This window comes from Panulirus ornatus, chromosome 10, assembly GCF_036320965.1.
Source record: "Panulirus ornatus isolate Po-2019 chromosome 10, ASM3632096v1, whole genome shotgun sequence".
In the NCBI taxonomy this organism is placed as follows: domain Eukaryota; kingdom Metazoa; phylum Arthropoda; class Malacostraca; order Decapoda; family Palinuridae; genus Panulirus; species Panulirus ornatus.
Genome location: NC_092233.1, coordinates 5,161,371 through 5,186,715, shown reverse-complemented (window position 1 = coordinate 5,186,715; position 25,345 = coordinate 5,161,371). Strand labels below are relative to the sequence as shown.

At 40.9% G+C, this 25,345-nt stretch overlaps 1 protein-coding gene across 2 annotated transcripts in view; it reads right to left on the bottom strand.

The window, feature by feature from the left end:
• Nucleotides 1–25,345, bottom strand: part of Cpsf6 (cleavage and polyadenylation specificity factor subunit 6) — a 153,326-nt gene that overhangs the window by 57,293 nt on the left and 70,688 nt on the right. For both annotated transcript variants that reach the window (XM_071665447.1, XM_071665448.1), the window contains 3 exons: nt 6,581–6,808; nt 5,974–6,385; nt 2,232–2,450 (listed from right to left, as the gene is read on the bottom strand). In XM_071665447.1, coding sequence (XP_071521548.1) covers nt 2,232–2,450; nt 5,974–6,385; nt 6,581–6,808 — 859 coding nt within the window. The remainder of the gene's footprint in view (nt 1–2,231; nt 2,451–5,973; nt 6,386–6,580; nt 6,809–25,345) is intronic.

Here is a 25,345-nt window from a genome sequence, read left to right as displayed (position 1 = left end):
CGAAAGGTAAGAAGCTATACCCAGCTTTTGTGGATCTAAAGAAAGCATGTAACAGTCAAGTGGAATGCTTTGTGAAATGTGACAAGCATACATGGGGAAGAGAAACTATTGTTGGATGCCATGAAAGCCTTCTATAGAGGAGCAAATGCATGTGTAAGAGTGGATGGAGAGTTGAGCAAAAGTTTCAATATACATCTGGGTCTGAGGCATGGCTGTGTGATGTCCTGTGGCTTTTTAACTTATATATGTATGGAGTGATAAGAGAGATGAAAGCAAAATGGAATGTAGATATGAAGTTTGGTGGCTAGTGACATTCCTGTTTGCAGATGATGCTGTGTTGTTTGCAGAGAGTGAAGATGAGTTGCAGGAGGTTGTAAGTGTGCTTTATGATATGCTTAAGTGTGCTGTATGATGTGTATATGCATAAGTGATAGAAGATAAATGTGAGTAAAATTAAAGTAATGGTGTTGTGAAAGTGATGAAGTTTGGTGGCTAGTGACATTCCTGTTTGCAGATGATGCTGTGTTGTTTGCAGAGAGTGAAGATGAGTTGCAGAAGGTTGTAAGTGTGCTTTATGATATGCATAAGTGTGCTGTATGATGTGTATATGCATAAGTGATAGAAGATAAATGTGAGTAAAATTAAAGTAATGGTGTTGTGAAAGGAAAAAAAAAGTGAAAGTATACATAACACAAAGCGCTAAAGAGAGAGAGATGTATACTAAACTGTGTTATATATATGGGTGGAGAAAGACTGGAAGAGGAGAGAATTTACATATATGGGAGCTATCTTGACTAAGTTTGATGATATGGAAGGAGAGGTATGAGTGGGAGCAGTGCCGAGTAAAAAGGTCACTGGGTCCCTTAAAAGAATAATAAAGGGTCGAGGTAAGTATAAAAGTGATGAAAGGATTAAGGGACAGCATAGTCCTCCCAACCCTGATCTATGCAGCCAAAACATGGAAATGGAATGAGCCACAGAGGTCAAGAAGCTGTGGAAATGAGTTATTCAAGTGAATCATGTGGTATGATTAGATGAAATGCTGAAAGAAATGAAAGGGTGTATGAGGGATTTGGTATGGCAGGAAACGCAAAGGCAAAGATTTGTGGACGGGTAAAGCAGGTGAAACGTAATACTCTGAATGAGAGGTTTGAGCATGTGGAATACAACAGTATGACTGAAGAGGATGGCATGAGAGGAAGAACACCTCTGAAATGAGGAAATACAGTGGAAGAGTACTGGAGGGAGAGAAATGTTAGAAGACTGTGTGGAATGGTGTATGCAAGGGAAGAATACAAGGGCAAGGATAAGTGCAGACATTTCTGCCATGGCCACCACCTTGATGAGAGTTCCTAGAGGGAACAGGTATCAGAGATAGATAGATAGATAAACATTCAAACAGTGAATGGGCAACCAGGTTTTGCTGAAATACTGCAAGCATATGGAGAGGATGAATGAAGAAATGGCTGACACTGAGGATCTACATATCAAAAGAGGAGGGAGCAAAGAGAGGGAGAGATGTAAAAAGGAAACAAAAAGATGGAGTGATGCAGGCTTTGAGGTTATAAGACATGAAAATTCATGAGTGAGAGGCATGCTGTGGACAGAATGAACTTTGTTATCATTATAGATATATACTACTAAGGACCCATTCACGAGGGGTTTCTTTAAGACTGCACTAAAATCAATAGCAAGGAAAGGATGGACTCCCTTAGAATGTGAAGTTCTTTACTGATATTGTACACTGAAGGTGTACATTTGTGGCATAACCACAAGCAGGCAAAGTCTGGTAACACTAAGGAATTGAATTAGTGTGTAGTATCTGGGCAATATGATGTAGAGGGCTAAATCTGAGCACAAAGAAGGGATCAAGATAAACCATGATGTAATATGTGAATGTTAGGCACCAGTTTCAATACATTATATAAGACAGCTAGAGAATGGATGTGTGCAAATAAGGTTACGGTTCACTTGTTCTTACTGCCAAGATGTTAAACTGGGAAAGGCAATTCCAGATGAAAATAAATAATTTTATCAGTAAAACTAAAATGCACAAATTTTAAGTGGGATATATAATATACTACAAACTACAGTAAATTTCATGTTAAACATGTCACTACAAGGATATCTTTTAAGAAAATTTTCCATGCAATAAAACCTCCTCCATCTCCCTCAATCTTGTGACTGTAATGCATAAAGAGAAGCTGCTCTTCTGCAGAAGATAGACTCACCCTGTATAAAGTCTGGCCTTGGTGGTTGTGCCCTTGGGTCAATAGGTGGGGGAGGTCCACGGGGAGGTGGAGGTCCATGCTGGCCAGGTGGAGGACCTATGTTAGGTGGTGGTCCACGAGGAGGTGGCCCACCATGAGCTGGTGGTGGAGCACCTGGCCCTCCAGGATGCATGGGTCGCTGAATGTGAGCCGGAGGAGGAGGTGCTCGTGGTCCAGGGCCTGTGAATAAAAGTTATCAACAATAATGGAAATGGTCAAGAGCTTGTGGATTTGTGTGCTGAAAAAAGACTGGTGATTGGGAATACCCAGTTTAAAAAGAGATATACACAAGTATTCATAAGTGAGTAGGAGTGATGGTCAAAGGGCATTATTAGACTAAGAGTGATGGTCAAAGGGCATTATTAGACTAAGTGTTAACTGATAGGCATGTAAAAGAGAAGCTTTTAAATCTTAATATGCCGAAAGGAGCAGCTGGCGGGATATCTGATCATCATTTTGTGGAGGCAAAGAAGAAGATTTGTAAAGGTTTTCAAAAAAGGAGAAAGAATGTCAGGGAGAAAAGAGTGGTGAGAGTAAGTGACTTTGGAAAGGAGACATGTGAGGAAGTACCAGGAGAGAATGAGTGTAGAATGGCAAAAGGTGAAAACAAATAACGAGAGGGGAGTGGGTGAGGAACGGGATGTATTAAGGTAAACAGTGATGGCATGCACAAGAGATGCATGTGGTATGAGAAAGCTGAGGAGGCCAGATTTGAGAGGGTAGGGAAAGGTAGAATGAAGAAGTAATGTTGTTAGTGAAAAAGAAGAGAGGCATTTGGACAATACTTGCAAGGAAGGAGTGCAAGTGACTAAAAGATGTATACCAGAAAGTGGCAGGAGGTCAAGAGGAAGGTGCAAGGATTGAAAAAGAGGGCAAATGAGAGTTGGAGTGAGAGAGTATCATTAAACTTTAGGGAGAATAAAAACATTGCTTTTGAAGAAAGTAAATAAGGTGTGTAAAGCAAGAGAATAAATGGGAACAACGGTGAAGGGGGCAAGTAGGGGAAGTGATAACAGATAGTGATGAAGTGAGAAGATGAAGTGAGTATTTTGTAGGTTTGTTGAATGTGCTTGATGACAGAGTGGCTGATGTAGGGTGTTTTGGTCAGGGTGGTGTGCGAAGTGAGATAGTCAGGGAAAGTGGTATGGTGAAGAGAGAAGAGGTGGTAAAAGCCTTGCAGAAGATGAAATCAAGCAAGGCAGCAGGTTTGGATGGTACTGCAGTTGAATTTATTAAGAAAGGGGGTGACTGTGTTGTTGATTGGTTGGTAAGGATATCTAATGGGTGTATGGATCATGGTGAAGTGCCTGAGGATTGGTAGAATGCATGTTTAGTGCCACTGTACAAAGGCAAAGGGGATAAAGGTGAGTATTCCAACAACAGAGGCATAAGTTTGTTCATCATTCCTGGAAAATTGTATAGAAGGTACTGACTGAGAGGGTGAAAGCAAATACAGAGCATCAGACTGAGGAGGAGCAGTGCAGTTTTAAAAGTGGAGAATGACATGTGGATCAGGTGTTTCCTTTGAAGAATGTGTGAGAAATACTTAGAAAAACAGATGGATTTGTACATGACATTAATGGATCTGGAGAAAGCACATGATAGAGTTGACAGAGATGCTTTGTGGAAGGCATGTGTACGAGTAAGAAGAGAGGAGAGTGATTGGTTCCCAGTGAAGGTCTGTTTGCAGCAGGGATGTGTGATGTCCCCATGGTTGTTTAATCTGTTTATGGTTGGGGTGGTTAGGGAAGTAAACGCGAGAGTTTTGGAGAGAGGGGCGAGTATGCAGTCAATTGGGGATGAGAGGGCCTAGAAAGTAAGTCAATTGTTGTTTGCCAATGATACAGCACTGGTAGCTGATTCGAGTGAGAAACTGCAGAAGTTGGTGACTAAGTTTGGAAAAGTGTGTGAAAGGAGAAACTTGAGAGTTAATGTGAATAAGAGCAAGATTATTAGGTTTAGTAGGGTTGAGGGACAAGCTAGTTGGGAAGTGAGTTTGAATGGAGAAAACTGGAGGAAGAGAAATGCTTTAGATATCAGGGAGTGGACTTGGCAGCAAAGGGAACCATGGAAGTGGAAGTGAGTCATAGGGAAGGGGAGGGAGTTAAGGTTCTGAGAAAGATGAAGAATGCATAGAAAGAGAGAATGTTATCTTGAAGTGCAAAAATGGGTATGTTTGCAAGAATAGTAGTTCCAACAACATCATACAGTTGCAAGGCATGGGCTATAGATAGGGTTGTACAGAGGAGGGTGGATGTGTTGGAAATGAAATGTTTGAGAACAATATGTGGTGTGAGGTGGTAAATACTCTCCCTTGTCTCTTCTTTTTCCCTTTCATCAACCTCTGTATTTCAATTAAGGCCTGGCCTTGATGCGGACTTTTGTCCATGACTGAAGCCTCCAACATAAAAAATAAAAAACCTGCAGCTATAGAGCTAGTTAACTCTCTACCTGCATAAACTGCTTTTGGGCAATGGCATAAATCATTAAGATGCCCTGGCATAGAACATTTTCCTTCACCAAATTGCTTTATAGCATTAAGGTTTTTCAAAATGAGCACCAAAGATCCAAAAGTGCTGCCATCTAGAAGTACACAGAAGGAATGTACACATACAGCTCACATTGGTGAGTTGCCCTCTACCCTCCATACGTCTTGATCAATCACCATGCCTTTGACCTGAGCCATGCATCTGTCTACTACTTCCCATAGTTTCTGTGATGAGACTGATCACATAAAGTTGACAGCTATGTTACCTCCTTTCCTCATACAGCAATACTTTGGAACTCCTTTCAGTCTTTCGTCTTTCCCTCTTTTCCCATGACCTTTCCAACTAACAGTAAAATCTACATAAACACAGAAAATTATTCATTTCTTTTTTCTTTTTCTCTAGATTTTTTTTTTCATCTGAGATGGCCTTGACTGGGGCATGTTTCACCTGTACCATGTTGGTCACTGTGAAAAAGATACAGAAGGAAAGAATTTCCATTCCCTTACTTCCACTACTACACATAGCAAAAGCACAGGTTGTATTCTCTCTCACCTAATCATAGGGATATAACAAATACAAAAGGGCACACAATGACAATGAGACAAACAAACAAAAACATTTGTGGATATCATAATGAATAATGGGACCTAAGGACCCCAAATACCTCATGCTTCCTAATGTGTGAAGCCATATAGTATTCATAACTTTATTCATGTGCAACCATCTTACAAATGCTTCTGAAAATGAAACCAAAACAGATCTTAACCCTTGAGATAAAGCTAGAATGTATTACAGAGCTAGTGAATGGTAAAGGAGCCTTAGTGCTTGTCAATGCATACACCATCAACAAGTCTATTACCTATATCACCCTTTCCTCAGAAAACAATATGTACTGGTGAGTACAGCATATAAATTCATGATGTTCTTTCAATATCATTCACAGTATTCTGTCCAAGAGCTTTTTTTGTGTGCATGAAAATCTAATACAATAGAAAATCTCTGCCAAAAGCTGAACTAGGGCATCACCTAGGAATGGAGTCCACCTATATTAGTTATTTTCAACTCTTATACACTAGCCTCTTTTAGGGAAAATCCCTTGGCATAATTAGGGCACCTGTAATGTTGCTCCTGAGCTCAAGTTTAGTAATACTGGGTTAAGCAAAACCTGCATTACAAATCCTCAACATAAAGGTACAGCAAGCATGAAAACTTACCTTGCATGGTGTGTGGAGGAGGTCCACGTGGAGGACCTTGATGAGGCCCGTGGGGACCCATGCCTGGAGGCCCATGAGGTCCTGGGGGTCCACCATGGGGACCGTGGGGTCCATGAGGCCCTCCAGGAGGACCATGTGGGCCTGGAGGTCCATGAGGGCCATGAGGACCTCCATGAGGACCACCATGAGGGCCTCCATGTGGGCCACCATGTGACCCACCGTGTGGACCATGGGGACCAGGCGGGCCTGGTGGTCTATGCTCCATCCCTGGTGGAGGCATGCCACGACCTGGTGGTGGCATTCGAGGTCCTCCAGGTCCCCCTGGACCCCCACCTGGGTGGCCACCTGGACCACCAGGGCCGCCACGATGTTGATGCTGAGGACTTGCACGAGTTTTGCTCTGAGACTCAAACTGAAAGTATTAAAATATTATGATCTCAAATCATTGACTGTTCACAGTAAATTATTTACAAGTTGTAAGGGTCACTATCAAGTTATTAACAACAAGAGATACATAATGAAGAATTTTTCCCATTTCATTAGTGGGTAATAAATCTGCATCGATCTCTGACTTCACCTGTCTATTCAGGTATTTACTTATCCTGACCTGGTTAAGGGCTTGCTTGCTGGGAAAGGTGACCACAGGATTCATGCCATGTATTTCCTTACGGGGCAGTTTCTCCATTACTATACGACTGCTGGGATCTGAGCCCAGAGATATGGCACAGAAACCTTTACTCTGACCATTGGCACGGTTTTCAAAGAACTTAACATCCAAAAAGTCATTAACACCAAGGTTCTGGACAGCTGCAGCAATGTCATTATCTGTTGTCCACTGAAAATAACACAGAAGTCATTAGTATATAAGCTTGTGAAGCTGTTCTTTGAATCTAAAGAGTACTGAATAATCTATATCCATTTCTGCTCACACTTACTTAAATTCTATGTATTTCCTCTAAATCCACTGTCTCTATTTCTATGCATTAGATGCTCTGTCTTATGATCTTTCTCTTTTGGATCTACATCTCAGAAGCACATAAGAGGTGTTGCAAAACTGTAAAACCTTGCTACACCTGAATTGTCTTTTTCTTCCTTAAAGGTCCAACAGTTTGCCTCCTTTTACATGAAATATTTCAATACTTCTGCTTCAATTCCACAAACCGAGTTTACCTTCTCAACCAAAATATAAATTCAAAGTAACCTCTCTTATCTTACGCAACTCTCTGAAAGAAAACCCACTTGCATCTGTCTTTCCTACTTCCAAATTTCTGAAACAGTGCATGGAGTTCTTCTTTGGTTCTCCTATCCACAAACATCAGAACCCCTAATCATTAACTTTTTTATTATTATTGTACTTAATCGCCATCTCCCGCATCAGCGAGGTAGCGCAAAGAAACAGATAAAGAATGGCCCAACCCACCCACAAACACATGTATATGCATAAATGCCCATACATGCACATATACATACATATACATTTATATAGGGGAGAAAGAATACTTGCCACGCATTCCCCGCGTATTCTAGAAGGTGAATAAAGGGGACAGGAGAGGGGGGCTAGAAACCCTCCCCTCTTGTATTTCAACTCTCTAAAAGGGGAAACAGAAGGAGTCATGCGGGGAATGCTCACCCTCCTTGAAGGCCCAGATTAGGGTGTCTAAATGTGTGTGGATGTAGCCAAGATGAGAAAAAAAGGAGAGATAGGTAATGTGTTTGAGGAGAGGAATCGATGTTTTGGCTCTGAGTGAAACGAAGCTTAAGGGTAAAGGGGAAGAGTAGTTTGGGAATGTCTTCGGAATAAAGTCAGGGGTTGGTGAGAAGACAAAATCAAAGGAAGGAGTAGCACTGCTTCTGAAGCAGGAGTTGTGAGAGTATGGCATAGAGTGTAAGAAAGTAAACTCTAGATTGACATGGGTAAAACTGAAAGAGGATGGAGAGAGATGGGTGATTATTGGTGCCTATGCATCTGGTCATAAGAAGAAAGATTATGAGAGGCAAGTGTTTTGGAAGCAGCTGAGTGAGTGTGTTAGCAGCTTTGATGCACGAGACTGGCTTGGGTTATAGTGATGGGTGATTTGAATGCAAAGGTGAGTAATGTGGCAGTTGAGGGTATAATTGGTGTACATGGGGTGTTCAGTGTTGTATATGGAAATGGTGAATAGCTTGTAGATTTGTGTGCTGAAAAAGGACTGGTGATTGGGTATACCTGGTTTAAAAAGAGATATACATAAGTATATGTATGTAAGTAGGAGAGATGGATGGAGAGCATTATTGGATTATGTGTTTAATGGTAGGCACGTGAAAGAGAGACTTTTGGATGTCAATGTGCTGAGAAGGGCAACTGGAGGGATGTCTGATCATCATCTTGTGGAGGTGAAGGTGAAAATTTGTAGAGGTTTTCAGAAAAGAAGAGAGAATGTTGGGGTGAAGAGAGTGGTGAGAGTAAGTGAGCTTGGAAAGGAGACTTGTGTGAGGAAGTACCAAGAGAGATTGAGTGCAGAACGGAAAAAGGTGAAAGCAAAGGACGTAAGGGGAGTGGGGGAGGAATGGGATGTATTTAGGGAAGCAGTGATGGCTTGTGCAAAAGATGCTTGTGGCATGAAAAAAGGTGGGAGATGGGCAGATAAGAAAAGGAAGTGAGTGGTGGGATGAAGAAGTAAGATTGTTAGTGAAAGAGAAGAGAGAGGCATTTGGATGATTTTTGCAGGGAAGTAGTGTGAATGACTGGGAGATGTATAAAAGAAAGACACAGGAGGTCAAGAGAAAGGTGCAAGATGTGAAAAAAAGGGCAAATGAGAGTTGGGGTGAGAGCGTATCATTAAAAGATGTTTTGGAATGAGGTAAATAAAGTGCGTGAGACATGAGAACAAACAGGAACATTGGTGAAGGGGGCTAATGGGGAGGTAAATAACAAGTAGAGGTGATGCGAGGAGATGGAGTGAGTATTTTGAAGGTTTGTTGAATGTGTTGGATGATCGAGTGGCAGATGTAGGGTGTTTTGGTCAAGGAGGTGTGCGAAGTGAGAAGGTCAGGCGAATTATTTGGTAAACAGAAAAGGGGTAATAAAAGCTTTGCGGAAGTTGCAAGCCAACAAGGCAGTGGGTTTGGATTGCATCGCAATGGAATTTATAAAAAAAGGGGGTGACTGTGTTGTTGACTGGTTGGTAAGGATATTCAATGTATGTATGGTTCATGGTGAAGTGCCTAAGGATTGGCAGAATGCATGCATAGTGCCATTGTACGAAGGCAAAGGGGATAAAGGTGAGTGTTCAAATTACAGAGGCATAAGTTTGTTGAGTATTCCTGGGAAATTATATGGGAGGGTATTGATTGAGAGGGTAAAGTCATGTACAGAGCATCAGATTGATGAAAAGTAGTGTGGTTTCAGAAGTGGTAAAGGATGTGTGGATCAGGTGTTTCCTTTGAAGAATGTATGTGAGAAATACTTAGAGAAACAGATGGATTTGTATGTAGCATTTATGGATCTGGAGAAGGCATATGATAGAGTTGATGGAGATGCTTTGTGGAAGGTATTATGAGTATATGGTGTGGGAGGTAAGTTGCTAGAAGCAGTGAAAAGTTTTTTTCAAAGATGTAAGGCATGAGTACGAGTAGGAAGAGAGGAAAGTGATTGGTTCTCATTGAACGTCGGTTTGCGGCAGGAGTGCGTGATGTCTCCATGGTTGTTTAATTTGCTTATGGACGGGGTTCTTAGGGAGGTGAATGCAAAAGGTTTGGAGAGAGGGGTAAGTATGCAGTCTGTAGGGGATGAGAGGACTTGGGAAGTGAGTCAGTTATTGTTCGCTGATGATACAGCACTAGTGGCTGATTTGGGCGAGAAACTGCAGAAATTAGTGACTGAGTTTGGTAAAGTGTGTGAAAGAAGAAAGTTGAGAGTAAATGTGAATAAGAGCAAGGCAATTAAGTTCAGTATGGTTGAGGGACAAGTTAATTGGGAGGTAAATTTGAATGGAGAAAAATTATAGGAAGTAAAGTGTTTTAGATATCTGGGAGTGGATTTACTAGCGGATGGAACCATGGAAGTGGAAGTGAGTCACAGGGTGGGGGAGGGGGTGAAGGTTCTGGGAGCACTGAAGAATGTGTGGAAGGCAAGAATGTTATCTCAGAGAGCAAAAATGGATATGTTTGAAGAAATGTGGTCCCAACGATGTTATATGGTTGTGAGGCATGGGCTATGGTTAGGGTTGTACGGAGGAGGGTGGATTTGTTGGAAATTAAATGTCTGAGGACAATATTTGGTGTGAGGTGGTTTGATTAATTAAGTAATGAAAGGGTAAGAGATGTGTGGTAATAAAAAGAGCATGGTTGAGAGAGCAGAAAAGGTTGTATTGAAATGGTTTAGTCACATGGAGAGGGGGGGTGCTGTTTTTCATTTGTGGCAGGGTGGTGACAGGAATGGATAAAGGCAGCAAGTATGAATATGTAAATGTGTATATATGTATATGTCTGTGTATGTATATGTATGTATACATTAAAATGTATAGGTATATATATATGTGCTTTGTTTGTTTATGTATATACACGTGAAACTGGGTGGGTTGGGCCATTCTTTCATCTGTTTCCTTGCTCTACCTCGCTAACACAGGAGACAGCGACTATGCATAAATAAAGAATAAATACATTTCAACGTATACATACATATACATACACAGACATATACATATACACACATGTACATATTCATACTTGCTGGCTTTATCCATTCCCATCGCCACCCCACAACACATGAAATAGCACACACACAAACACACACCCAGAGAGGTAGCACCAGGAAAAGACAAAAAAGGCCACATTTGTTCACTCTCAGTTTCTAATTGTCATGTGTAATGCACCGAAACCACAGCTCCCTACGCACATCCAGGCCCCACACACCTTTCCATGGTTTAACCCAGAATTTTTACATGCCCTTGTTCAATCCATTGACAGCACGTCAAACCCGGTATACCACATCGTTCCAATTCACTCTATTCCTTGAACGCCTTTCACCCCGCTCGCTCAAAATCTTTTTCACTCCATCCTTCCACCTCCAGTTTGGTCTCCCACTTCTCCCTCTTCCCTTCACCTCTGACACATATATCCTCTTTGTCAATCTTTCCTCACTCATTCTCTCCATGTGTCCAAACCATTTCAACACACCCTCTTCTGTTCTCTCAACCACTCTTTTTATTATCACACATCTCTCTTACCCTTTCATTACTTACTCACCTATTGTCCTCAAACATTTCACTTCCAACACATCCACCCTCCTTCGCACAACCCTATCTATGGCCTACGCCTCGTAACCATATAACACAGTTGGAACCACTATTCCTTCAAACATGCCCATTTATGCTCTGCGAGATAACATTCTCACCTTCTACACATTCTTCAACTCTCCCTGAGCCTTCGCCCCTCCCCCACCCTGTGACTCACTTCCGCTTCCATGGTTCCATCAGCTGCTAAGTCCACTCCCAGATATCTAAAACACTTATTTTCCTCCAGTTTTCCTCCATTCAAACTTACCTCCCAATTAACTTGTCCCTCAATCCTACTGAACCTAATTACCTTACTCTTATTCACATTTACTCTCTCTCAACTTTCTTCTTTCACACACTTTACCAAACTCAGTCACCAACTTCTGCAGTTTCTCACCCAAATCAGCCATCAGCGCTGTATCATCAGCAAATAACAACTGACTCATTTCCCAAGCCCTCTCATCCACAACTGACTGCATACTTGCCCCTCTCTCCAACACTCTTGCATTCACCTCCCTGAACACCCCATCCATAAACAAATCAAATAACCATGGAGACATCACACACCCCTGCTGCAAACCAACATTCACTGGGAACCAATCACTTTCCTCTCTTCCTACTCGTACACATGCCTTACATCCTTGGTAAAAACTTTCCACTGCTTCTAGCAACATACCTCCCACACCATATCCTATCAAAACCATCCACAAAGCATCTCTATCAACCCTATCATATGCCTTCTCCAGATCCATAAATGCTACATACAAATCTATCTGTTTTTCTAAATATTTCTCACAGACATTCTTCAAAGCAAATACCTTTTTCAATACTTTTATCATCCTACTCCTACATTTCCTACTTTTTTCAATATTTCATCTTTCATCTATGTTCATATAAACTCAACATAGCACTGATTCATCCTTTTCTCACCCCAACTTAATTCAATTAATACCAGTCACTCTTTCTTAAAAGTGAATGCTATACTCTCTTTTAACCCTTAAAAGGCGACACCCCTCTTGTGAGTTCTTTCATGGGACTGTTCACATAAACTCAACATAACAATGATTCATCCTTTTCTCACCCCAACTTAATTCAGTTAATACCAGTTACTCTTTCTTAAGTGAATGCTCTACTCTCTTTTAACCCTTAAAAGGTGACATCCCTCTTGTGAGTTCTTTCAAGGAACTACTATGTCCCTAATGAAGACTGATGGTTCCTGCCCTCATCTAAACTCCAAGCTGATGTATGATTCTATCTCTCATCCATAAAAGTCACAAGTAACTCAACAACACAGATGGAAAAAATATTGTGCATCAGTCACCCAGAGTGACAGCATCTCCAGGATTGAAATCCAAATTTATGCATTAACCATTTTTGTCTTATTAATATAATAACAAAAACAATTTCTCTTGAATTAGTTTTTATACATTCAATGAAAATATAATTTTTTCTATCTATTCATGTAAACAATGTTCAATGTGTAAACAAAATAAATATGTAAATAATGCATGTTCAAAAATATGCAAAAGATACATATGGGATGTGTAAAATCACAGATTTTTTTTTTTTAAATATGTTTTAACTGTATGTAGAGTGAAATCATACTTGGTAAATAACCACCATCATCGTATATTTACATACACAACAAGCACACTTGCCACCAACCAGGGTTCTTCCATGACAACTCAACACTCTGCCACACCAATTGTGAGGAAAGTATACTTGTTTAAGTATTTTCTCCAATAACATGATATTCAACAATATGTAAAGGAAAAACTTTTAGAAATTTATTTTTGCAAATATGGTGAGCTTCATTTCACACTACAACTGATGCTTAAGGACTAAAAACAATTAATCCCTTAACTCCTACAGAAGCAAATACACAAAGCAATCAACATATTTCATCCCTCTATTCAAAGGTTGCCTACTAAGCCTGAGTGGCTGGCAAGCTAACAGTGCATAATATCAGATCCTCACAGTCAGTCATCCTCTAGTCATGCCAAAGAGAACAATCTCTCACAAACTTTCTTGGGAGGCAAATGAGTTGCTTTTACTCAATTTAAAGGATCAGGCAAAAGATTTTCCTGAATTACCTGACAATGAATATCTGCCTTTGAATTGGGTGGAGTGATAATCTGGACACTGACCCTTCTGGCAGAGAAAGTGACCAAGATAAGGTATCACATGATGTTCCTAGTGCAAGTAAAATTGGTGTTACCAATGGTCACTCTTGAACTAAAGCTTTATCATTTTTCATTGTTCGAAGATCATCTGTATTTTCATTTACCTCTTTCAGTATTATAAGTCTTAATTCAGTTTGTTACACAAGCATATTAAGATCTCTGAAGCCCAAACAAAGAAGATATTGATGCATGTGATGTTTCTTTGCACCCGAATTCCTGCTTCAAGGAGTATCAATTACAAACCATAACTTACCTTACAGTATCACCATAGGAATTAATCTTGTTCATTGACTATATTCTCTTTTATTCATCTGCCTCCCAGGAGAGAGACAATAGGAAGATAAGAGGTATGATCATGCAACCAAAATCATTATTTACCCCGCAGTATTCTAGAGCTGAAACATGTTCATTTTTTCACTAAAATTTCATTTAGTATTTGCCTCTGCATATTACTGACTGAGAAGTGATTCTTATTACTTTATGACATTCTCATTATTAGGTGATCAATTACATATCATTATATACCTTGCAGTATTACTGTAGGAATAAATTTTGTTCATAGATTTAATATTCTTATATTTATCAGAGAGATGTGTGGAAATAAAAAGGGTGTGGTTGAGAGAGCATAAGAGGGTGTGTTGAAATAGTTTGGACATATGGAGAAAATGACTGAGGAAAGATTGACAAAGGAGATATAAGCGTCAGAGGTGGACGGAACAGGCAGAAGCAGGAGACCAAACTAGAGGTGGAAGGATGGAGTGAAAAAGATTTTGAGCAATCGGGGCCTGAACAGTGTAAAAAAGATTTTGAGCAATCAAGGCCTGAACACACAGGAGAGTAAGAGGCATGCAAGGAATAGAGTGAATTAGAACGATGTGGCATACCAGGGTCAAAATGTGTCAACGGACTGACACAGGGCACGTGAAGCGTCTGGGGTAAACCATGGAAAGGTCTGTGGGGCCTGGATGTGGATAGGGAGCTGTGGCTTCAGTGCATTACACATGACAGCTAGGATTTGAGCGTGAACGAATGTGGACTTTTTTTGTCTGTTTTCCTGGCGTTACCTTGTTGAAGCAGGGGGTAGCGATGCTGTTTCCTGTGGGGCAGGGTAGAGCTGGGAATGGATGAAGGCAAGCAAGTATGAATATGTACATGTCTGTGTATGTATATGTTGATATGTATATGTATGTATATATGCATGTATGGGCATTTATGTATATGTATGTATGTATATATGTATATGTATGTATATATGGTGTGGGAGGCAAGTTGTTAGAAGCAGTGAAAAGTTTTTATCGAGGATGTAAGGCATGTGTATGTGTAGGAAGAGAGGAAAGTGATTGGTTCTCAGTGAATGTAGGTTTGCGGCAGGGGTGTGTGATGTCTCCATGGTTGTTTAATTTGTTTATGGATGGGGTTGTTAGGGAGGTAAATGCAAGAGTTTTGGAAAGAGGGGCAAGTATGAAGTCTGTTGGGGATGAGAGAGCTTGGGAAGTGAGTCAGTTGTTGTTCGCTGATGATACAGCGCTGGTGGCTGATTCATGTGAGAAACTGCAGAAGCTGGTGACTGAGTTTGGTAAAGTGTGTGAAAGAAGAAAGTTAAGAGTAAATGTGAATAAGAGCAAGGTTATTAGGTACAGTAGGGTTGAGGGTCAATTCAATTGGGAGGTGAGTTTGAGTGGAGAAAAACTGGAGGAAGTGAAGTGTTTTAGATATCTGGGAGTGGATCTGGCAGCGGATGGAACCATGGAAGCGGAAGTGGATCATAGGGTGGGGGAGGGGGCGAAAATTCTGGGAGCCTTGAAGAATGTGTGGAAGTCGAGAACATTACCTCAGAAAGCAAAAATGGGTATGTTTGAAAGAATAGTGGTTCCAACAATGTTGTATGGTTGCGAGGCGTGGACTATGGATAGAGTTGTGTGCAGGAGGATGGATGTGCTGGAAATGAGATGTTTGAGGACAATGTGTGGTGTGAGGTGGTTTCATCGAGTAAGTAACGTAAGGGTAAGAGAGATGTGTGGAAATAAAAAGAGCGTGGTTGAGAGAGCAGAAGAGGGTGTTTTGAAATGGTTTGGTCACATGGAGAGAATGAGTGAGGAAAGACTGACCAAGAGGATATATGTGTCGGAGGTGCAGGGAACGAGGAGAAGAGGGAGACCAAATTGGAGGTGGAAAGATGAAGTGAAAAAGATTTTGTGTGATTGGGGCCTGAACATGCAGGAGGGTGAAAGGAGGGCAAAGAATAGAGTGAATTGGAGCGATTTGGTATACCGGGGTTGACGTGCTGTCAGTGGATTGAATCAAGGCATGTGTATGGGGGTGGGTTGGGCCATTTCTTTCGTCTGTTTCCTTGCGCTACCTCGCAAACGCGGGAGACAGCGACAAAAAAAAAAAAAAAAAAAGTGTATAGGAGTGGATGGCCCATTCTTTGTCTGTTTCCTGGTGCGAAATTGCTGACGCGGGAAGGAGCGATTAAGTAAAATAATAATACTAATAATTTATTTCTCTTATTATTTATTTTGCTTTGTCGCTGTCTCCCGCGTTTGCAAGGTAGCGCAAGGAAACAGACGAAAGAATGGCCCAACCCACCCACATACACATGTATATACATACACGTCTACACACGCAAATATAATACATATACATCTTCTCAACGTATACATATATATATACACACAGACATATAAATATATACACATGTACATAATTCATACTGTCTGCCTTTATTCATTCCCATCGCCACCTCGCCACACATGAAACAGCAACCCCCTCCCCCCACATGTGTGCGAGGTAGCGCTAGGAAAAGACAACAAAAGCCCCATTCGTTCACACTCAGTCTCTAGCTGTCATGTAATAATGCACCAAACCACAGCTCCCTTTCCACATCCAGGCCCCACAGAACTTTCCATGGTTTACCCCAGACGCTTCACATGCCCTGATTCAATCCATTGATAGCACATCAACCCCGGTATACCACATTGTTCCAATTCACTCTATTCCTTGCACGCCTTTCACCCTCCTGCATGTTCAGGCCCGATCACTCAAAATCTTTTTCACTCCATCTTTCCACCTCCAATTTGGTCTCCCACTTCTCCTCGTTCCCTCCACCTCCGACACATATATCCTCTTGGTCAATCTTTCCTCACTCATTCTCTCCATGTGAGCAAACCATTTCAAAACACCCTCTTCTGCTCTCTCAACCACACTCTTTTTATTACCACAAATCTCTCTTACCCTTACATTACTTACTCGATCAAACCACCTCACACCACATATTGTCCTCAAACATCTCATTTCCAGCACATCCACCCTCCTGTGCACAACTCTATCCATAGCCCACGCCTCGCAACCATATAACATTGTTGGAACCACTATTCCTTCAAACATACCCATTTTTGCTTTCAGAGATAATGTTCTCGACTTCCACACATTCTTCAAGGCTCCCAGAATTTTCACCCCCTCCCCAACCCTATGATTCACTTCCGTTTCCAAGTTTCCATCCGCTGTCAAATCCACTCCCAGATATCTAAAACACTTTACTTCCTCCAGTTTTTCTCCATTCAAACTTACCTCCCAATTGACTTGACCCTCAACCCTACTGTACCTAATAACCTCGCTCTTATTCACATTTACTCTCAACTTTCTTCTTTCACACACTTTACCAAACTCAGTCACCAGCTTCTGCAGTTTCTCACATGAATCAGCCACCAGCGCTGTATCATCAGCGAACAACAACTGACTCACTTCCCAAGCTCTCTCATCCACAACAGATTGCATACTTGCCCCTCTTTCCAAAACTCTTGCATTCACCTCCCTAACAACCCCATCCATAAACAAATAAAACAACCATGGAGACATCGCACACCCCTGCCGCAAACCTACATTCACTGAGAACCAATCACTTTCCTCTATTCCTACACGTACACATGCCTTACATCCTCGATAAAAACTTTTCACTGCTTCTAACAACTTGCCTCCCACACCATATATTCTTAATACCTTCCACAGAGCATCTCTATCAATGCTATCATATGCCTTCTCCAGATCCATAAATGCTACATACAAATCCATTTGCTTTTCTAAGTATTTCTCACATACATTCTTCAAAGCAAACACCTGATCCACACATCCTCTACCACTTCTGAAACCACACTGCTCTTCCCCAATCTGATGCTCTGTACATGCCTACACCCTCTCAATCAATACCCTCCCATATAATTTACCAGGAATACTCAACAAACTTATACCTCTGTAATTTGAGCACTCACTCTTGTCCCCTTTTCCTTTGTACAATGGCACTATGCAAGCATTCCGCCAATCCTCAGGCACCTCACCATGAGTCATACATACATTAAATAACCTTACCAACCAGTCAACAATACAGTCACCACCTTTTTTAATAAATTCCACTGCAATACCATCCAAACCTGCTGCCTTGCCGCCTTTCATCTTCCGCAAAGCTTTTACTACCTCTTCTGTTTACCAAATCATTTTCCCTAACCCTCTCACTTTGCACACCACCTCGACCAAAACACCCTATATCTGCCACTCCATCATCAAACACATTCAACAAACCTTCAAAATACTCATTCCATCTCCTCTCACATCACCACTACTTGTTATCACCTCCCCAACAGCCTCCTTCACTGAAGTTCCCATTTGCTCCCTTGTCTTGTGCACTTTATTTACCTCCTTCCTAAACATCTTTTAATTCTCCCTAAATTTTAATGATACTCTCTCACCCCAACTCTCATTTGCCCTCTTTTTCACCTCTTGCACCTTTCTCTTGACCTCCTGTCTCTTTCTTTTATACATCTCCCACTCATTTGCATTATTTCCCTGCAAAAATCGTCCAAATGCCTCTCTCTTCTCTTTCATTAATAATCTTACTTCTTCATCCCACCACTTACTACCCTTTCTAATCTGCCCACCTCCCACGCTTCTCATGCCACAAGCATCTTTTGCACAAGCCATCACTGCTTCCCTAAATGCATCCCATTCCTCCCCCACTCCCCTTACGTCCTTTGTTCTCACCTTTTTCCATTCTGTACTCAGTCTCTCCTGGTACTTCCTCACACAAGTCTCCTTCCCAAGCTCACTTACTCTCACCACTCTCTTCACCCCAACATTCTCTCTTCTTTTCTGAAAACCCCTACAAATCTTCACCTTCACCTCCACAAGATAATGATCAGACATCCCTCCAGTTGCACCTCTCAGCACATTAACATCCAAAAGTCTCTCTTTTGTGTGCCTATCAATTAACACACGTAATCCAATAATGCTCCCTGGCCATCTCTCCTACTTACATATGTATACTTATGTATATCTCTCTTTGGTATTCCCAATCACCGGTCCTTTTTCAGAACATAAATCTACAAGCTCTTCACCATTTCCATTTACAACACTGAACACCCAATGTAAACCAATTATTCCCTCAACTGCCACATTACTCACCTTTGCATTCAAATCACCCATCACTATAACCCAGTCTCGTGCATCAAAACCACTAACACACTCAATTCAGCTGCTCCCAAAACAATTGCCTCTCATGATCTTTCTTCTCATGCCCAGGTGCATCTGCACCAATAATCACCCATCTCTCTCCATCAACTTTCAGTTTTACCCATATCAATCGAGAGTTTACTTTCTTACACTCTATCACATACTCCCACCACTCCTGTTTCAGGAGTAGTGCTACTCCTTCCCTTGCTCTTGTCCTCTCAATAACCCCTGACTTTACTTCCAAGACATTCCCAAACCACTCTTCCCCTTTACCCTTGAGCTTATCCCTGGGGATTGGGGAGAAAGAATACTTCCCACGCATTCCTCACGTGTCGTAGAAGGTGACTAAAGGGGACGGGAGCGGGGGGCTAGAAACCCTCCCCTCCTTGTATTTTAACTTTCTAAAAGGGGAAACAGAAGAAGGAGTCACGCGGGGAGTGCTCATCCTCCTTGACGGCTCAGATTGGGGTGTCTAAATGTGTGTGGATGTAACCAAGATGAGAAAAAAGGAGAGATAGGTAGTATGTTTGAGGAAAGGAACCTGGATGCTTTGGCTTTGAGTGAAATGAATAATAATAATAATAATAAGTAAATGTGGGAGTACTATATGGAGGGAGATGGAAAAGAGAGACAGAATCACATGTAAATACTGATAAACAAAGAGTGGCGGAGTCTTTTTTTTTTTTTAAGGCTCTAATCACAGACAAAAGTCCACATCAAAGCCAAGCCTAATTGAAATAAAGAGAATTATGAAAAGGGAAAAGTATTTATGTATTTTGGAGGAAGTGAAAAACCTTTCTTTTAAAATGTGACAGGTCATAGTTACTGGGAAAGACATGATAAGGTAGAAAGTTCTTATCTTGGTATGTGCGACTGTAAAACCCAGGTGGCAATGTGAGGAAACATAAACAAATGCCACCTAATGCCAACAAATACTTTTAGCTTCCTCATCAAATAAAAAAAGGAAAATTCTATGCATTTGTACCTATAACTGGTAAATGAAATATTAATTCCAGATGATGCAACCTGTGTGATCCGATGAATAAAGGGTGAAATTAAGACCACACAGATGGACAATGAGAGTTAATAATGCAGATCATAACAGACATTCATCTTAACTATGAACGTAGCCTCAAGTTTTCACAGTTATATGATGACAAACTGCACTATCACTGGGAGCTGTAACTAACTAAGCGAGTGAAGCACGCAACTCTAGATGTATTCTTCATCTCAAAATCTCCCAAACTACAGAATTAAAAAATGTGCTGCAAGTTGCCCAGAGCAATGATTCTCTCCCTCTTTATCCGCATCCTCCTGAGAAAGAAAATGCACTGCTGGGTAAAGCAAGCACTGTTAATAACCCTCCTTCTTTCCAACTATAACATCATCCCATCAGTCCACTGAAACACCAACTCACACACTCAGTCATCACTATTTGGTAAGTATAATCTGATGCAATACTTTATTATTGTCCAATATTGTCTATTATCTTTACATCAGCTTTATCATTGTTTGTAATCACCTTTATGTAAATCAGCAACATGTTGAAGGCAAATATCTTTTTACAGGAACACATCTCCATCATTACAAAGAAAGTCAATGAGAAATTGGGTCTCTTTAAGTGAAATGTCACACAACATAATGATTTCTAGAAAGAGAACAACTTCATCAAACAAAGAAATAGTGGACTCATCATCAAGCTCATCAATATTTCTTCAGCCAATACGATTACTTCAAAATATCTCAAATATTTTTGTAACCCCTATGAAAGATGAAGATGTATACTGCTATAATTTGTTCTTCCATAATGTTTACACTCACATGAAACTGTAGATGTTTACCTTCATGAAATACTCTTAAGAAATCTATAATGCACACACAAACACAAACACACACCAACTTACCAGAAAAAGAGCTCCTGGAATTGCTTCCTGTTTTCTCAAGATCTTGGAGGGTCTTCAGCCTATGAAGCCCATTATGTAAAAATCAATGGGTGAGTGGGGTGGGGAAGGGTAGAATGTGAAGGGGCTCCCGAATGATATATGCATTGGAAATTTTGTTTCAAGGTGTCAAATTTGGGGAGTTTAATATAATATGGCTTGGGAGTGGAAGTTTCCCAGGTTCAAATTAAATGCCCACGAATGCTGCTAACTTTAGTAAATCACTATGAATATTTTGCCGTTCCACCCTTTGAATGCAACAGTCCAGATCTCCCACTCTGACCATTCCCATGAGTGCAACTATCAGAAAGTCTCCATGCCTGATCATATATGTTTACTTTCATATCTCATGAACTACAGTTTTCTCTGAGTTTTGTTGTGGCTTCTAATTATCTTTGGGAAAGTTAATAAAACTAAAGGAAAAGTTGAGAAAAAATTGTGTAATCAATTCAAGGATCATGAAGGGTGTCATAAGATGAAAGAGGAACTCTATCTATCTGTATCTCTGATGTTCGTTCCCTTTGGGAACTCCCTGAAGTGGGTGGCCATGGCAAAAGAGTCTCTACAACTGTTGAGCTCCAGTGCCGTTTCTTAGCCTTTAACGCTCACTCTTAACAGGACACTGGCAGAGGGCAACTCTAGCACAGCATTTTCAGTGGCTCCTATCTAATGTTTCTACCAACTACTTCTACCTAATGTGTTCCTACCTACTTCTTCTATCTAATGCTCCTAGCTAATTCTCCTACCTACTAACTATACCTAATGTTTCTATCTAATGCTCCTGTCTCTGTTTCTACCTACTACTTCTATCTATTGCTCCTATCATTTTGCCAAAAGGCAAGGCTAGCACATAGTACTCACCGCAGGAAAATCTAGACTTATGAAGAATGAGTTGTGTGAGTTAAGTGCTATTCAGTGTTATGTGTGACAAGGAGAGACTGTATCTTTGTGGACAGAATGCCAGCAGTCCACATGTGGGTAAGACAGAAAAAAAGGTAGCTACTTGGGTCAAAGGACTGCAACTTGACAACTACTGAAGTGCTGGCTAATTACACAGCCATCACTAACCCTCCCAGGTGGGAAATACTGGTGAGAGGAAAACTCAAGAAATTAAAATAATGAGTAAAAGACCACGAACACAGATAAGCACCAAGGGAGGGAAACCAGAGGGTATATAACCAAAGGAAAAAATATAGAACAAGAAATATCAGAAGAGGATATTCTAGGTGTACTAGAGAATGCTGATTAGGTGGAACTGTCTAAAATGTCAACTAAAGACACTAATGAAAACAGTGAGCTTGGCCTTCGAGAAGGAGCAATTTCCGGGGCTACTCAACAGACTCTGAACATGATGGCTGAGGCAGTGGGACAGGAAGCTGGGGACACTGTATGAGAAAAGTCCATGGGATTGAGCAAAGCTGCATACAGAATAATATTTACTTTTTGAGATAGAAGAATTAGGAAAATTCATGGTTTCCTTCACCATAAGTTTAGAAAAGTGTAGATCATATGGGATCAGTGCTTGTTAGCAAAAAAAGAAATCACAGAGAAGGCCAGAAAAACTATGGCTGATGAAACAAGTGTATTAGATTTAGCCTTAAAGTAACCAGAGTTAGAAAGATTAATAAACCAAGAGGTTATAGCCATACAGTAGCCAGAGGTAGAAAGCCAAGAGGTTAAAGACATAATTCTTAAATCATTTTCAGACTAGATGAAGGAGATCATGCACCAGATAGACAGGAAATGGGGAAAAATAAAGAAATACTTATCAAAAAAGATTACTGTGGACTACCACATGCAGTTTCAGTGTAACTGAAAAAAGAACAAACTGTGGTGAAAATCAAGAAATAAGAGGACTTCAAATTAATGTCATGTTTGTTTTGGGGTCATCGAGCCATGACGTACGAGGGATGAGATAAGACCTTATCAAAACAGGCCAGATTCAATGGTATGTTCATCAAATGTGACAGAACAAGTGAAGAGAGGGAGAAAAGGAAAGAAGACTACAGTCTGATAGCAAAAATTGGGAGATACTTAACGAGGCAAGAGAAGGGAGCACAAATGCCAGCTCTGAACTCAAATCAGAAATGTTTGGTAATGGAAATGTAACATTGAAAGTAATGAAAACAAAAGATGGATTAGTTGTAAATGGTCAAAAACTGGATTCAAGAATTATGTTATGGAACACAAGCCTGATATTGAATTAAAGAAATAATGCTCAGTAAAGACATAAAATTGCACCTATCCCTAGGGATAGGGGTGAAAGAATACTTCCCACGCATTCCTCACGTGTCGTAGAAGGCGACTAAAGGGGACGGGAGCGGGAGGCTAGAAACCCTCCCCTCCTTGTATTTTAACTCTCTATATGGGGAATCAGAAGAAGGAGTCACGTGGGGAGTGCTCATCCTCCTCGAAGGCTCAGATTGGGGTGTCTAAATGTGTGTGGATGTAACCAAGATGAGAAAAAAGGAGAGATAGGTAGTATGTTTGAGGAAAGGAACCTGGATGTTTTTGAGTGAAACGAAGCTCAAGGGTAAAGGGGAAGAGTGGTTTGGGAATGTCTTGGGAGGAAAGTCAGGGGTTAGCGAGAGGACAAGAGCAAGGGAAGGAGTAGCAGTACTCCTGAAACAGGAGTTGTGGGAGTATGTGATAGAGTGTAAGAAAGTAAATTCTAGATTGATATGGGTAAAACTGAAAGTTGATGGAGAGAGATGGGCGATTATTGGTGCATATGCACCTGGGCATGAGAAGAAAGATCATGAGAGGCAAGTGTTTTGGGAGCAGCTGAATGAGTGTGTTAGTGGTTTTGATGCACAAGACCGGGTTATAGTGATGGGTGATTTGAATGCAAAGGTGAGTAATGTGGCAGTTGAGGGAATAATTGGTATACATTGGGTGTTCAGTGTTGTAAATGGGAATGGTGAAGAGCTTGTAGATTTATGTGCTGAAAAAGGACTGGTGATTGGGAATACCTGGTTTAAAAAGTGAGATATACATAAGCAAATGTATGTAAGTAAGAGAGATGGCCAGAGAGCATTATTGGATTACGTGTTAATTGATAGGCGCATGAAAGAGAGACTTTTGGATGTTAATGTGTTGAGAGGTCCAACTGGAGGGATGTCTGATCATTATCTTGTGGAGGCGAAGGTGAAGATTTGTAGGGGTTTTCAGAAAAGAAGAGAGAATGTTGGGGTGAAGAGAGTGGTGAGAGTAAGTGAGCTTGGGAAGGAGACTTGTGTGAGGAAGTACCAGGAGAGACTGAGTACAGAATGGAAAAAGGTGAGAACAAAGGACAAAAGGGGAGTGGGGGAGGAATGGGATGTATTTAGGGAAGCAGTGATGGCTTGGGTAAAAGATGCTTGTGGCATGAGAAGAGTGGGAGGTGGGTTGATTAGAAAGGGTAGTGAGTGGTGGGATGAAGAAATAAGATTATTAGTGAAAGAGAAGAGAAAGGCATTTGGACGATTTTTGCAGGGAAAAAATGCAAATGAGTGGGAGATGTATAAAAGAAAGAGACAGGAGGTCATGAGAAAGGTGAAAGAGGTGAAAAAGAGGGCAAATGAGGATTGGGATGAGAGAGTATCATTAAATTTTAGGTAGAATAAAAAAGACGTTTTGGAAGGAGGTAAATAAAGTGCGTAAGACAAGGGAGCAAATGGGAACTTCAGTGAAGGGGTCTAATGGAGAGGTGATAACAAGTAGTGGTGATGTGAGAAGGAGATGGAGTGAGTATTTTGAAGGTTTGTTGAATGTGTTAGATGATAGAGTGGCAGATATAGGGTGTTTTGGTCGAGGTGGTGTGCAAAGTGAGAGGGTTAGGGAAAATGAGTTGGTAAACAGAGAAGAGGTAGTAAAAGCTTTGCGAAAGATGAAAGCCCGCAAGGCAGCAGGTTTGGATGGTATTGCAGTGGAATTTATTAAAAAAGGGGGTGACTGTATTGTTGACTGGTTGGTAAGGTTATTTAATGTATATATGATCCATGGTGAGGTGCCTGAGGATTGGCGGAATGCTTGCATAGTGCCATTGTACAAAGGCAAAGGGGATAAAAGTGAGTGCTCAAATTACAGAGGTATAAGTTTGTTGAGTATTCCTGGGAAATTATATGGGAGGGTATTGATTGAGAGGGTGAAGGCATGTACAGAGCATCAGATTGGGGAAGAGCAGTGTGGTTTCAGAAGTGGTAGAGGATGTGTGGATCAGGTGTTTGCTTTGAAGAATGTATGTGAGAAATATTTAGAAAAGCAGATGGATTTGTTCATGGCATTTATGGATCTGGAGAAGGCATATGATAGAGTTGATAGAGATGCTATGTGGAAGGTATTAAGAATATATGGTGTGGGAGGCAAGTTGTTAGAAGCAGTGAAAAGTTTTTATCGAGGATGTAAGGCATGTGTACATGTAGGAAGAAAGGAAAGTGATTGGTTCTCAGTGAATGTAGGTTTGCGGCAGGGGTGTGTGAAGTCTCCATGGTTGTTTAATTTGTTTATAAAT